This window comes from Heterodontus francisci, chromosome 5 (assembly GCF_036365525.1).
Source record: "Heterodontus francisci isolate sHetFra1 chromosome 5, sHetFra1.hap1, whole genome shotgun sequence".
NCBI lineage: Eukaryota > Metazoa > Chordata > Chondrichthyes > Heterodontiformes > Heterodontidae > Heterodontus > Heterodontus francisci.
The window spans coordinates 51,243,987-51,260,105 of record NC_090375.1 but is presented as its reverse complement, the minus strand read 5'-3'; the positions used below and the strand labels follow the sequence as shown (position 1 = coordinate 51,260,105).

General features: G+C 40.8%; 1 protein-coding gene across 4 annotated transcripts in view; it reads left to right on the top strand.

The window, feature by feature from the left end:
- The window catches only part of rhpn1 (rhophilin, Rho GTPase binding protein 1), a 120,441-nt gene extending 110,849 nt beyond the window's left edge, over positions 1-9,592 (top strand). For 3 of the 4 annotated variants that reach the window (XM_068031417.1, XM_068031418.1, XM_068031415.1), the window contains exons 14-15: positions 845-1,003; positions 2,519-9,592. In XM_068031417.1, the coding sequence (XP_067887518.1) occupies positions 845-1,003; positions 2,519-2,725 (366 nt within the window). In that variant the 3' untranslated portion in view covers positions 2,726-9,592. The remainder of the gene's footprint in view (positions 1-844; positions 1,004-2,518) is intronic. The other variant, XM_068031416.1, reaches the window with a different exon arrangement.
- Positions 9,593-16,119: the final 6,527 nt, after the last annotated feature.

Genomic DNA, 16,119 nt, shown 5'->3' with positions numbered 1-16,119 from the left:
AATCAGTAGGAGGTTACCTTGCCCATGTTTGACCTGATGCCATGACACTTCATGGGATCCGGAGTCGATGTTGAGGACTCCCTGGGCAACTCCCTCCCTACTGTATACCACTGTGCCACCACCTCTGCTCAGGGATAGTGATTGCAGTGTCTGGGACATTGTCGGTAAGGTATGATTCCGTGAGTATGACTATGTCAGGCTGTTGCTTGACAAGTCTGTGGGACAGCTCTCCCAACTTTGGCACAAGCCCCCAGATGTTAGTAAGAAGGATTTTGCAGGGTCGACAGGGCTGGGTTTGCCGTTGTCATTTCCGGTGCCTAGGTCGCTACCCAGTGGTCCTTCCGGTTTCATTCCTTTTTATTGACTTAATAGTGGTTAGATACAACTGAGTGGCTTGCTAGGCCATTTCAGAGGGCATGTAAGAGTCAACCACATTGCTATGGGTCTGTAGTCACATGTAGGCCAGACCAGGTGAGGTCTGCGCTGTCCTTCCTTAAAGGACATTAGTGAACCAGATGGGTTTTTACAACAATCGACAATGGTTTCATGGCCATCATTAGACTAGCTTTTTTTTCTTTCCAGATTTATTAATTGAATTCAAATTCCACCTTCTGCTGGTTGGATTTGAACCCATATCTCCTGAGCAATACCCTGGGTTACTAGTCCAGTGACAATACCACTACGCCACCGCCTCCCCTGTGTGAATTCTTGAATTGGCACTCCTGATATGACGTGTTTTGCATTACTTGGAGCAGCACTGTTTAGGTTCCTGATTATGATACCTGCACTGTTCTGTAAAAATGAGAGATGAATTCCAACTGATATATATTATTAACTTTCCCAGGAAGCTGGTCTCCGAGAAGGAGACTACCTTGTGTCGGTAAACGGACAGGATTGCAAGTGGTCCAAGCACACTGAAGTAGTTCAATTATTGAAAAATATCAGCACAGAGGGTGTCAGCATTGGGGTGATAACTCTAAATACCTCTGAGCCACAGAACAATGTGAGTGTTTACCATTCGGATGTGACTGTTGATTGATATTAGTTGAGCTAATTGTTGTGGAAGTCAATATTGTAATTGGGATCTCACCATTTATAAAAGATAACTTACTGAATAAGCAATCTATAATTAGTTACTTATTTAGAAACCTGCAGCAAGACTGCAACCTGATACACGCTGGGAGTCCGTGTCTACTGATAGCTGCTGCCAGCACGTACTGATTAAAATTAAATACAATTCTGCTCCCTCCAAATAAAACTAAGACAATAGAATATTGCTGACAGCTTTGTTGTAATTGCAGCACTTGCTGTAATACTGAATCACTCGAAGCTAGACAAAGAAGCAGATCCCTGACTTTTACTTTTAGCTGACATCAAATGGTGTAGTGATAAAATTGGTGACTGAGTATAACATTGGACTCGGCCTCTAGGTTAGATATGTGAAAAGTCAGCACAGGTCCCTGTCCCTACTATTCATTGATCCTTGTTTAGTGTCGGATGTGGTTATGATTTGGGTAAACTCTGACCTCTCCCAGAGAATGAATAAGTTTCCAATATTTCCTGTCTGGGTATGTGCATGAAGAACAGTCAGTAGGGCAAGGCAAGGAGTGAGGACAAACAGGCAACCTGCTCAGCCCTCCACCTTTTCTGAAAGTTACTGGGTCTTGAGAGCACCCCCAGGGCAACTCTTCCTCTGATTTTCCAATTCATACTCTGGGGTTAGTAACTGACTTCCTTTTGGCCCCTCTCCACGTAGGCATGGCTGAAATTGGTAGCACACTACGTGATCAATCAAGGGGACAAACGTACATCCTACCACTCAGTGGTGTAGAGTGTCAAAACTCCAATGCAGTGTACTACCTAGTAATCTTTTTAATTTAGCTTCATTATTATTTCCTGAAAAGGGTTCGACTCACACGCAGTCCTGTTCACCCATCATCCCTGTGCTTGTTGACCTGCGTTGACTCCTGATTAAGCAATGGCTCAATTTTAAATCCTCATCCTTGTTTTCAAATCCCTCCATGGCCTTGCCCCTCACAATCTCTGTAATGTCGTCCAGTCCTGCAACCCTCCGAGATATCTGCACTCCTCCAATGATGGCCTCTTGAGCATCACCAATTTTAATTACTCAAGTATTGATGGCTGTGCTTTCACGTGCCAAAGCCCTAAGCTCTGGAATTCTTCCCTAAACCTCTCTGACTCTCTACCACTCTTTATTCCTTTAAGATACTCCTTTAAGACCTATCTCTTTGACCAAGCTTTTGGTCATCAGTCCGAATATCTCCTTATGTGGCTTCCTGCCAAATTTATGTTTTATATTTATGCTCCTATGAAGTGCCTTTGGATGTTTTATTACATTAAAGGCCCTGTATAAATTATTTTATTACATTGCGAGTATGCCAGATAAAATTCTTTAAACCAGCTAGTACTTGGAGTATTTCACGGCATTCCCTTTTGACAATATTTTCACTTAACAGTTTGCCAGAGGTGGTCATCATCATTCTGCTTTTCTTTTCAGCAGGCTGACAGAAAATCACTTCTAGGTACAGTGTCCTCAACAAGCATCTTTGCTGGGAATGATAAAGAAAACAACAGGAAAATTGCTGATTCTAGCAAGAATTCAGGCTTACTGATCACCTGGAACAAGAAGAAGATTACAAGCAAGGATGGCAGCACTCACAGCTTGCCCTTTGTTGCTGTAACAGACGATGGATCATTCTACTGAAGAGTCTTGTCAGTCCTACCCTAAGAGAATTATTCATCAGCTCCACAAACATGCCCATATCAAATAAGGATACAGAATGGTTCTTTAGAAGTTCATCTCACTTGAAGCCCTGTCGATCATGCACTACAGGATGTATTATCACTCAAATCCTTCCTCCCTTGAACACGTATTAGATTTGTGAGCTGTTGCTTTACTGAAAGGCTCATTTGTAGCAGACGGTGGTGGGGCAAGGATGGTGAGGTGAGATGTGCCACAACAAAACGGCTTCAATAACTTGCCGTTGATCCACTGCTACCAGCTTAGTTAAAGCAGAAGGGTTTTCCATGCCAGGCCTGATGGAAGGTCCACTTGAATTGACCATCTTTCTGTTTAAGATGCTGAATGATCTGTGCATTTCCAGCATTTTACATTTCTATTTGAATTTTTCCTCACTGGCTGAGAGTTTATAAACTATGTTGCTCATTATTAAAATGACCATTTCAGGCTGCTGCTCCACGGTAAGACCTTTATCAGAACAATCACCATGACAGACCTGGTTTATTTTAGGCCCACCAAGAGCTTGTGTTTTTCTCCTTCAGGCAAAGTGTTATTTTTGCCTTGTGCTGATCCCTGTTCACAGTTTGCTGTGGTCTGTCTTCAACAATAACAACAATGAAGATCTAGAAAGCTGCATCATACCAGCCGATTATCAGAGGGCAGTTTTTTAAAAAAAGGTATTATTAACCTGTCTCAGGATTGATGGTAGTCGAAAAGGTTCAAGATCCATCTGTCTTGCCCTATGGGTTTTAGTATTACTTTATGCCCTGTAACACATTTAATTTATGTTTGTTTATTTCCACCCTTGCTCTTAGTTTGTTCCTTCATATAATCTGCACATTGGAATCCAGCTACAGTGTTATTCACTTCTCCTCTTTCTCACTGAAAACAATATGAGTTATGTTGCATGTGTTAGGAAGCTTGGTAGAATTAATTTAGTCTATTCCTTGCTGTTGTCATGTAGAGATTATCTTAAGGACAAAAACTTAAGAAAAAGACCCAAAATGCACTTTTAGATTTTAATCTAGTCATAATTTTTCTTTAACATTCTGTTGATGGACAAAGGAATGGTGGTTGTACTCAAACCTGTGAGATATGACGGAAGGATCTTCGTCCTCAATCTACCATTGCTGCAGACACTTGAATCATTTGCATATTTTTGAATATACTATATTTAATTCGATGTTCCTGCAAATGTTTTGGGTGGAAGAAAACACATGCTAAAAAATTTAACAGCTGTTGAGCATCATTATGCTGGAAATTTCACATATAGTGTTCAATAGCAGAGCCTAAAGCAGTAATCCTGTCAGGGATAGAGTTTGGGCAGGGCTCAGAGAAGGACTAGTATTGTGATGCTGTCTTTAACTGCCTCCTCTATCTTCCACATATTTTAAATTTCAATTTAAAAAAAGACAGCAGTTGGAAGACTGACGTTCAGTTTAGAGATTCACTGAAATGTGCTTTCAGTACGAGAAAATATAGCACTTGTTTGTGTCTTGATTTATTTTTTAAGAGAACACTTTGTTGTGTTAATCCTTTGCCAATCATTGAAGCTGATGCTGTGTAAAAAGTTTATTCATGGATGACTGACACACCATTGAAGAAGCATGTGAGGAATTTATTTGTGTCAAGTCCATTCTCTATATTCAGGCGCACATCTGTTTTTGTTTTCCCTTTTTGTACAAACAATTTCAAAAAGTCATTCTCAGTGCATTGTGTAACACCAGGTTTTTCTTGCTGCTGTACTGCAACACAAAACCCATTTAATTTAACTCTTACTTTAGTTCCTGAAGAGCAGTTTGACCAATTCACTTAATTCATTAATTTGCTGAAGGAGAGAGGGAGATGGTTAGAAAGTGCCGGTTTTTGCGGTTACAGTTTCTCTTGTACACATGATTAAGTTGAACAGCACAACTTTCAGTGAGTAAAAAACAGTACTGTGAAAGAAAGGCTTTCATTTATATCACCCATTTCATAACCACAGGATGTCCTAAAGCATTTTATAGCCAGTTAAGTACTTTTGAAGTACAGTCACTGTTGTAATGTAGGAAACACATGAGGGAACTATAATCACATTTCTGAATGGATCAAAGATTAAACCTGGTTTTTCATATAAGACCATATATTTATATGGTTTATATGGCTCAGTGCCAATACCACAGTGCGCCATTATTAGAGTTTAAGGCATTGCTTGCAGCTTATATGAAAAATCCAGAAACTTAACAAGATTACTTAGACAGTATCTTCTTTCCCCTGAGACTTTAATGACAAGACAGACAAAACCAGAAATGTCATGGGGACACCTTCGTCTTCTGTTTTACATTATCCTGACTGGAGATATATTGCCTAACCTTCATTGTTGCTGAGTCAACACCCTGGAATTCTCTACCTAATACTATTGTGTTGCACCATCACCACAAAAATTGGAGCAGTTGAATCATAGAATCATAGAAAATTTATGGCACAGAAAGAGGCCACTTGGACCATCATGTCTGTGCTGGCCAAAAAACAAGCCACCGAGTCTAATCCCACGTTCCAGCATTTGGTCTGTAGCCCTGAAGGTTACCCATCACCATCCTCTCAGGATAACTAGTGACAGGCAATGAATGAAGTCTTGCCAGCACCAACTACATCCTAAAAATAAATAAAAATGAAATCCAAAACCATAGCTGAAAGAGTTGGAAAATGCAGTATAAGGCATAAACTATTTTAAAATCTGGATTGTACTGTTATGTTAATGAATTTCTAAGATTCTATTTTACACTTTTTCCCATTCTTGCCCATATGCCATAAACCATGACATTGCTGAGAAAATAGGTGAAATATACTGACAGATCTCTGTGGTTGTTGGGTGGTATTTGAGAGTGACTTGTAAATAATTCCTTTCTAATGTCGTAGTCCATCTCTTGACTGTTGCAACCTAGTCTCTGCTGACCACTTTTCCATGGAAGGTACAGCTCAGATCTGGAACCAGAGACTTTCCGTTCAGTGCCCAATGTGTTAAAACAAACAATTGTATCAGCTACTCACTGCCTTAGACAGATGAGTCCTTGCTTGATCTGAGTGAATGACAAGTATGCTTTGGAAACTGTTAAGAAAGCCTGCTACTCAAGGGGTTAGCACCTGACTTGATAATCTGAAAGTTATATCTAGTATTTCAGGAAAATTATCCTTTTTTGCAACTAGATCTGATCATAGAAGCATTCATTTGCGTACATACTTCCAACAGCATTTCCTTGGTGTATGAGAGGTTTGCTCATCCCATGTCTTAGAAGAAAAAACTTGGACCACTGTTGGCTACCATTTTCCTTTTCCAGGCATTAGCAGCTGATGTTTCAGCAAGCCTCAGTCGTATTTCAGTTGCTTCCAACATTCTGACTTCTGCCCCACAGTGCAAACCGAGTAAATTTAGAGCAACAGAACCAATTTAAATATAGAAGCAAGATATCAGTGATTGAGTTGATACGAAGTTATCTCAGAACACTGCTTTTTTCTGTCCATTTTATTGTTTACTGTTTTCTTTTTAAAATTGATTTCTATTTCAATAAAAACAATACAAGTTTGTGCAATTATTTCAAAATAAAAGACAATATAGCAATATTGAAAGGTTGGAGGTTACTGCTTTCTGCACAGATCAAATCTAAATGTGGGTTTTTGACTAGAAACTAGATGACTGTTTCTTTAGCTTTTTTTTGTAGGAATGGGATAATATCTGCATTGGTAATTCATTGCTGTCAGCTTCATGTAATAGGAAAAAAGGTCTTGATTGTTTAAAGTCTACTCTTAATTCAAAGTCACTCAGTTCAATAATTTGATTTTTTAGCATTAAATTCCCACTTTATTAATATTGTTTAATTTGGATTATTGTATGTCTAATTTTTAGTGCAAACATGCATTTGATTAGAGTAGTCTGTATTATTTAGATTGTGCTATAATACTTTAATAGGCACAGGTAGAATTTCACCTCTTGCTATGTTTATTCATTGTCATGTCTTAAAATTACTTTTTGTTCCTATGTCTGTAGTTATTTACATAGGATTGGTCACTTGCCAATACATTGCCTTTACAGACAGTGGAGCATCTGACAGATTTGGATGATGATCTTAAACCAAGAAAGCAAAGTTTAGTACTTTAGCAACATCATCTAAATGCCAACAGTATGCTACTGTTTTGAATAGACTAAAAAATACTTTTTATATATTTCCTATAATCCTTAGTTTTCTGATATTTTCTATTACTAGCACCATAATAGCTGTCAATGTTTCCATGACAAGAAGAGTGGATGCTTTACAACTTTGACACCAATATTTATAATGGTGTCAGTTTTTTTAAATAGGTGTATTGTATTTTACCAGAAAATAATGCTGGTTTGTGCATGTGGTACACAATATCCAGCTCCTTGCACCTTCTCAAGTGGCTTGTATGTAGGAAGTTACACTGGTGGTAATCTGGAGTGGCAGTTCGAAAGGTTTTTGACTCTTGATTTTGGTTGGTTGTCAAAACTAAACCTAACAAACAAAAGTGTCCCATAGATAGAATCTCTTTATCGGAATGGCCTAAGCACAAATTGAATCTAAGGACAGATTTCTGGCAGTGCAAGGGTTAAGTGTCTGCTTCTCGGCTTGTTTTGGAGAGGAGAGTAGATGGGAAAATATCCTGCACTGGAACACCATTAGCACCAGTTTTATGAGATAGCACTAAAAGTTTAAGCTGTGCTTTTTAAACAGATAGTCTTGCTGTCTAGCTCCAGCATTCATAGTTTGTTGCCCTGTTAAACACAGTTACATTTACTGTCTGAGATATTGTGTAGATATATTGTACATGCTACTAATATGGAACATGGTATTTTTATTACAACAGTGATGTGCAACATATGATTTAGTGAATATTCACCTTCCCTGATTTGCAAAAACTTGCCAGATGATTTTGCAAGCATCATTTCTAGTCCCACTGTAACTCTAGCCTCAGGCAACTGTCTCAAGCACACATTGTGTTACCAAAATAGTTAAGAATGAAGAAAAGTAAAAGTGTAAGTTACCTTTTCATGCGTGTTGTACCCTCTTTGCAGAAATGAACAATGCGTAAGTACAGCTGTTAGGATCTTTGTTGAATGACAAATGCAAATTGTAATAACTTTGTATGCACACACTACTTTTACATTTGATTTTAAGGAGATTTATGTACACTTATGGAGAGCTGGTTTAGATCCTTGTATCTGAGGCCTTTTCAAAATTTACTACCTAAACCTGTGAGACTTGCTTTGCAGCCTAACCAGTAATTTTTCCCTTGTTCATCCTAAGATGTCGTAAGGTCTGAGAGCAATAATAGTCAGTAGAAACTGTAACATGAAGGTTCCCCCCCACACACTTGATGCCTGCTTATACCTTGAGGTTGCCCTGCATTTGGAGCCGTGACTTGCCCTTTTTTTGTAGTAAAACAAAAGCAAACATTTAATTACCTCATTCAGGGTCCTGAGTTCTACAGAGGCAGGAAATCAGAGGATAACAGGATGAGCTTGATGAACTGAACATGCTTAAATCATGCATAATGGCAAATTCTGAGTCATTACTCTTTTAGATCAAATTTTGACATTTTAAGCACATTCTTGGCTTAGCTGCATTAAATCATGTTCTGTTCATTGACACACTACATGTGTATTACAACTCTAATAAGAATAATTTTTTTTATATGTGTATCAACCTGTGATCAGAGTTAAATGCTAACCCTTGCACTTTGATCTGGAGCTGGTAGATATTTGTACACTGGCTTGGCCATTTTGCAAGTTTTTTTAAAAATGGGGTCACACTGCATTTTTTCCTATTTTTCTTTTCTCCTAACTTTCATTTCCTCATTTTAAAAATAATTTATTTCTGAAAAGAACAGTTTGGAGTAGCCTCAATAGCCCTCTATTGTTGTTTTTTAATATTCACTAAGCACACATTTATGGCCATCCCTAGTTGCCTTTGAAGTCAGGCCTTCTTATTGAATAACTGCAGTTCATGCAGTGAAGGTACTCCCACAAAGTTGTTGCAGATGTTGTGTAAATCAAGTCATAAGAATTTTTAGGAACAGTAAAAGGCTGATGGATCAAACAAGTCTCCATTGATTTTTTAATCAACCTCAATCCCACCTACAGCATTTCCACTAGATCTGTATTGCCCTCTCGCTCCAGAAACACACTTTTTGCATCTTTAATCCCATTTACAGTACCCTATGCTCTGGTGGGAGCTGTAAATTATAATCTACTCCATAATCTGAGTGCTGCTCTTAACTCATCCAACTGTCCATTTTTGAGGGGGTGGGGACAGGAACAGATATAATATCTGGTAAATAAGCTGCATACTCATAATAGTGCAATTTTTCACATTAATCTTTCCCAATGAATAGGATAGTTTTATACAGCTTTGACTTCTAATACATAGCTTATAGTATGCAAATGATGCACTTGTCACGATGTTTTCAACTCAAAGCAAATTCATTTCAGAAGTCTCAGAAGTAGGAGAAACCGCCCATCATAGCCAAACTGATTTTTATCATTTTATTAATTTTTCTTAGGTGAGCGAAGGTGAAACCAAAAGCAAATCCATTAAAAAAAAACTGCCAAGTGTCTGATTCATGTTGAGTAATTGTACATCCATTTCTTAATGTCTGTGGGGTAATGTTTACTTGTGTGTAAGAAATTTTGTCCTTGGTGTCTCTCCAGTCAGTTGTTTTTTTGGTACAAGATGTATTTTTTAGTGTTTCTTTGATGATGGTGTTACTTGTAATCCAAGATGGTAGATTTCTATTTCTGTATCATGAGCACTGCGAATAAATTGAGACATGTTGGTACTTGCTTTCATCATTGTTTACCTATTTAGCAAACTTTGATAGTTTAGATTTTCAAGACCAGTGCATGTTTGCCTATGCCTGAACGTAACAAGGACAAAATTGAATAATTTAGTCAGGATCTGTTTTATTAACTTTCTCCTCTCCACCCCCACTCCCCTGAAGATGCTACATCTTGTTGAAATTCAATTCCTCAGGAACAGGTAGCTGATTGGTCTACCAGGTGAGATACTTATTCATCAAGTGTAAATAGAGACAGTGTCAGTTCAAAGTAAAAGCAGGAAACAGCACTGATCCATTCATCAATGCACCAGAAAAAGAGAACAGGGAGAGGACTTGAGTAGCACTGGAACAAAGAATGTTCCACGTATCACACAAAAAAGGCAGAGCCAGGAGGACCCACACAGCTTCTCTTGGCAATACCTTTTATATGCACAAAGTGAGGGGAGTCAAAGGGGTTGTTCAAAAGCAAAATACTGCAGATGCTGGAAATCTGAAACAAGAACAAAATGTTGGAAACATTCAGCAGATCAGGCAGCATCTGTGGAGAGAAAAACATTTAATGTTGCAGGTCTGTGACCTTTCATCAGAATTGGCAAAAGTTAGAAATGTAGTAGGTTTTGAGCAAGTGAAGGGGGGTGGGTGGGGGGGGGGGGGGTGGTGGGGTGGAGTGGAGTGGAGAGAGAGAAGGAAAAAAGGGGAAGATCTGTGATAGGGTGGAGGGCAGGACAGATTAGATGACTTCATGGTACAAAGCCATGGGCAGTGGTAATGAGAGAAGTAAAGAAACAAAGTATGTGTCTGGATGAATTGTAAGATAGCAGCCATCAAAAGTAAAGAGATTAAGAAAGAAAGGGGGGGATGTGGGGGGAAGAATTGGCAAAAAAGCACAAGAAAAGAAAAAGAATAGGGGCAGCGATTATGACCTTAATTTATTGAACTCAATGTTGAGTCCGGAAGGCTGTAAAGTACCCAGTCAAAAGATGTGTGCTGTTCCTCGAGCTTGTGTTGAACTTTATTTGAACACTGTAGCAGGAAGAACAAAAAGGTCAGAGCGGGAGCTAGGTGGAGAATTGAAATGATAAGTGACAGGAAGCTCAGGATCGCACTTGCGGACTGAACGGGGGTGTTTTGCAAAGCGGTCACCTAGTCTGCGTTTAGTCTGCCCAATGTAGAGGAGACCACATTGGGAGCAGTGAATACAGTATACTAAATTGAAAGAAGTGCAAGTAAATCGCTGTTTCACTTGGAAGGTGTGTTTGAGGCCCTGGACAGTGAGAAAGTAAAGGACAGATGTTCAGCTCCTGCAATTGTATGGAAAGGTGCCATAGGAAAGGGGGGGGGGGGGAAGTATTGGGATGACTGAGGAATGGACTAGGGTAGCGCAGAGGATACAGCCCCTTCAAAATGCTGAAAGGGGAGGGGAGGGAAGGGGAAGAGTTGTTTGGTGGTGGCATCATGCTAGAGGTGACAGAAATTGCAAAGGATGATCCGTTGAATACGGAGGCTGTTGGGGTGAAGGGTGAGGACAAGAGGGAACCCTATCATAGTTCTGGGAGGGAGGGGATGGGGTGACAACAGTCATGTGTGAAATAGATTGGACACTGAGAGCCCTGCCAACCATAGTGGGGGTGGGGTTCCTTGGTTGAGGAAAAAGACATATCAGAAGCGCGAGTATGGAAGGTTGCATCGTCTGAACCGATGTGACATATGAGGAAACTGGGAGAATGGAATCAAGTCCTTGCAGAAAGTGGAGTGTGAGGAAGAGTCATCCAGGTAGAGGAGGGTCTTGGTTTTATGGGGACTGATTGGGCTTCCATTCAAGGAAGAAGCTGGGAGCCCTCAGGCCATCCTGCCAAGAGAGGGCGATGCAGAAGGATTGGATGTCCATGGTGAAAAGGAGACTGTCAGGGCGAGGGAACTGGAAACTTGTAGAAGAGGGTGTCGGAAGAGTCATAGATATAGGTGGGAAGAGACTGGACAGCTGGAGAAAAATAGTTGAGAAAGGAAGTAATCAGTTCTGTTGGGAAAGAGTAATCTGAAATGATGGGTCTACCAGGGCAGTCCTGTTTGTGGATCTTGGGAAGGAGGTAGAAATGGCCTGGAGGTGGTTGGGGGAACTATGTTGTTGGTGGCTGTAGAAGGAAGATCTCTTTCTGCTGCATCCAGCATGATGCCAAAACCAAACACATCTACCTGCCTCCTCCCCTCCCCTTATGGCACTCTGAAGGGATCATTCCCTCCACAATGCCCAGGTGCACTCATGACTCATCTCTCAACATCCCCTGCCCTTCCCAAGCACACTCCTAAGTATGTACAAGTGTTTCAATATCTGCCCTTTTACCTCTTCCCTTCTCATCATCTGGGGTCCCAAACATTCCTTCCAGGTGAAGTTGCTCACAATACAATCTCCTCTACATTGGGGAGAACAAACACAGATTGGGTGATTACTTTGTGGAACACATTCATTTTGTCTGCAAGCATGACCCTGAGCTTCTGGTCATCTGTTATTGTTATTTTATGACCCACTCCCACTCTGACATCTCTGTTTTTGGGCTTCTTTACTGTTCTGATGAAGCTCAATGTAAACTCGAGGAATAACACCTTTTTGTTCTAAATAGGAACTTTACAACCTTCCAGACTCAACACTGAGTTCAACAGTTTCAGATCATGATTTCTGCCCTCATTTTTTCAGATGGCAGGTGTTGGTGATGATTCTGCTATTTCCCATTTACCCCTCCCTGGACCCATTTTTTGTTTCTTTACTTGTCCTACTGCCACCTCCTTTAGCCTTGAACCATCTTCGCTTCTGCCTTCCAACCTAGCACAGACCTTCCCTTTTGTTCTTTCCTCCCCTTCTTCCCTTTTCCCTGCCTCTGTACATGCTTAAAACCTTATACATTTCAAATTTTTTTCAGTTCTGAAGGTCATTGACCTGAAACAATAACTTTTTTTTTCACTACACATGCTGTCAGATCTGCTGAGCATTTCCAGCACTTTGTTCTGATTTCAAATTTCCAGCACCTAGTGTTTTCCTTTTGCCTCTTTAAATATTAACTACCCAAGTTCCCCTCCTGATCCCTGTTTTCACCAGTATTGTTAATGGTTCTCTCTTTTCGGATGCTGTCCCTCTCTCCTTTTAAATCTGCTGTCATCACCCCTCCTCAAAAAAAAAACCCCAACCCTTGACCCCCACATCCTTGAAAACTATGATCTCATCTCCAACCTTCCTTTCACGTTCAAAATCCTTGAACATGTTGTTGTCTTACAAATCTGTGCCCATCTTTCCTACAACTCCATGTTTGAATCTCCACAATCAGCCTATGTCACTGCCACAGTACCGAAACAGCCCTTATCAAAGTCACAAATGACATCCTATATGATTATGACAAAGGTAGACTATTCCTCCTTGTCCTTCTCACACTGTCCGCAGCCTTTGACAAGTTGATCATACCATCCTCCTCCAATACCTTTTCACTGTTGTCCAGCTGGGTGGGACTGCTTGCACTTGGTTGTATTCTTATCTATCTAATCATAGCCAGAGTATCACTTGTAATGGCTTTCATCCTGCTCCCATTCCGTTACCTCTGATGCCCCCCAAGGATTTCTCATTTACGTGCTGCCCCTTGGCAACATCATCAGAAAGCACAGCATTAGTTTTTGCATGTATGCTCGTGACACCCAGCTCTACCTCACCACCAGGTGTATCCTCGACTCCACTATTGCTAAATTATCAGACTGCTTATCTAACATCCAATATTGATGAGCAGAGATTTCTTCCAACTAAATATTGGGAAGGCTGAAGCCATTATCTAAGGTCCCCACTCCAAACTCCATTCCCTAGCTACTGACTCCATTCATCTCCCTGTCAACTGTCTGAAACGAAACCACACAGCTTCCAACCTTGGTGTCATAATTGACTCCAAGATGAGCTTCCGACCACATATTGCTCCATCGCTATTACCGCCTTTGCCACCTCCGTAACATTGCCCACTTTGCCCTGTCTCATGTCATCTGCTGATGAAATCTTCAGTCATCCCTTCTTTAACTTTTGACTTGTCTATTCCAATGTACTTCTGGCCGGCCTCCCACATTCTACCCTCCATCAACTTGAGTTCATCCAAAGCTCCACTGGATATGTACTTGCTCACACCAGTCCCATTCACCCATTATTCCTGCGCTTGCTGACTGACATTGGCTCCAAGTCAAGCAACACCTTGATTTTAAAATTCTAATCCTTGTTTTCAAATCCCTCCATGACTTTGCACTTCCTCTGTAATCTCCTCCAGCCACACAACCCTCCAAGATATCTGCACTCTGTTGTGCCTAACATGCACTCGACTCTTAAAGAATCTGCGGAATCCGATTGGTGAAAGGGATATCGATATTTTATTCACACACTAAATCATCAAGTACAAGTATCAAAACTCTCAAAGTACAAGTTCTCACTACTTGCACAGTATACTACCCGTCAAGACACGAGGTGATCAGTCTCAGACTTGCGGCTGCTCTTCTATTCTCTGAGCCCCTGGCTCAGGGTATCTTCTCGAGTGATCTTCCTTGGGGTTCTCGTACCTTCCCTGGTTTCAGTCAGGGGTTAAATCTTGTTTCTAAGACCCGCCCCTCTTACTTACTCATAGGGGTCTGGTATAATGATATAATAATAATTCCTTATTTGGCTCAGTGAGAACCTGTTCAAAACTTCACAGTTTCCCATTGTCTATTATGAGTTTAATCATATCTGGTGTCCATGACGACTCCCTATATCTGCTACATGCAAGGACAGGGTCTGGTATCCTCCTTAATATCTTTTCTATACTATCTACAACTCCTTGGCCATCTGTGTGCTGTGGCCTCTTTCTACCCATCCTCCCTATGCTTTAACACACTATTCATTGTTATGTGACTAGCCCCTTTGTTTTAACTAACTTATTTGTTTTGCTATATGTGTTTTTACTGTATGTGTTTTTACTATATGTGTTTTTACTGGATCTACAGTCCCCCCTTTGATCCTGCAGGGCTATGTCCAAGGGATCACACTCTCATGTCTCTTAGGTAGTGCACTTGTGCAATTACAATCAGTACCTTGCTCTATGGCAGCGAGGCCTGGACAACGTATGTCAGCCAAGAGCGACGTCTCAATTCATTCCATCTTCGCTGCCTCCGGAGAATACTTGGCATCAGGTGGCAGGACCGTATCTCCAACACAGAGGTCCTCGAGGCGGCCAACATCCCCAGCTTATACACACTACTGAGTCAGCGGCGCTTGAGATGGCTTGGCCATGTGAGCCGCATGGAAGATGGCAGGATCCCCAAAGACACATTGTACAGCGAGCTCGCCACTGGTATCAGAACCACCGGCCGTCCATGTCTCCACTTTAAAGACGTCTGCAAACTCGACATGAAGTCCTGTGACATTGATCACAAGTCGTGGGAATCGGTTGCCAGCGTTCGCCAGAGCTGGCGGGCAGACATAAAGGCGGGGCTAAAGTGTGGCGAGTCGAAGAGACTGAGCAGTTGGCAGGAAAAAAGACAGAGGGGCAAGGGGAGAGCCAACTGTGTAACAGCCCTGACAAACAAATTTTTCTGCAGCACCTGTGGAAGAGCCTGTCACTCTAGAATTGGCCTTTATAGCCACTCCAGGCGCTGCTCCACACACCACTGACCACCTCCAGGCGCTTACCCATTGTCTCTCAAGATAAGGAGGCCAAAGAAGAAGAAGCAATGTAATGTTAAAGAAAGCACAATATCAGCATCACTATTTCATAATCAATCAATTGCGTGAACATAATACAGTTGTAATTTCATTCTTAGAGTACATTGATCATTCATTAATACATTTTAAGTATATACGAATAGGTTATACAATTACCCTTGTGTTACATAACTAATTGTTTATCTTTTATAGAGCGAGTTTGAATACTGATCGTCTTTAAGGCAGCTGTCCAACCTGCATTCATACATCCTCTCACATTGCCTAATTAATTTCTTAAGTTTCCAAATTAAGTATGTCACATATATTACCATGATACCTGAAACCACTGTCAGGACATGGGAGATAATTCTAAACCAGGAGTGTATCTGCACGTTGACCCCCAATTCCATAGGTCCTTCTACCAGGTAGAATTGTTTATCTAGTCAATCTCATCTTGTAGCATCTTTGACTGTTATTCCAGATTGTAGTACGCTATAGCAATGGCTTCTAGCTGCTGCCTCTCTTTACCCAAGTGTGTGGGCAATGGCTGAATAGTATATTCATATTCCCGGAGGTAATTTATCAAGTTCTCTTTAATACTTTCTGTCACAGTTATTGTTTCTGTCTTTCATTTATGTATGTCTACCAACTCCATCTTCCCTACTCTGGTTGGTATTTGTGGGTTGAAACAAAACATACTGTTGCTCACCGGACAAGTCCGGTTACGTCTATACTGGTACTCCTTTGCCGTGGTGGTTAAGCAATAACTCCCCTTTCCCATATAGACTACATGGGTTAGCCCTGACAATGCTTTCCTAGTCTCCATGGTGCAATT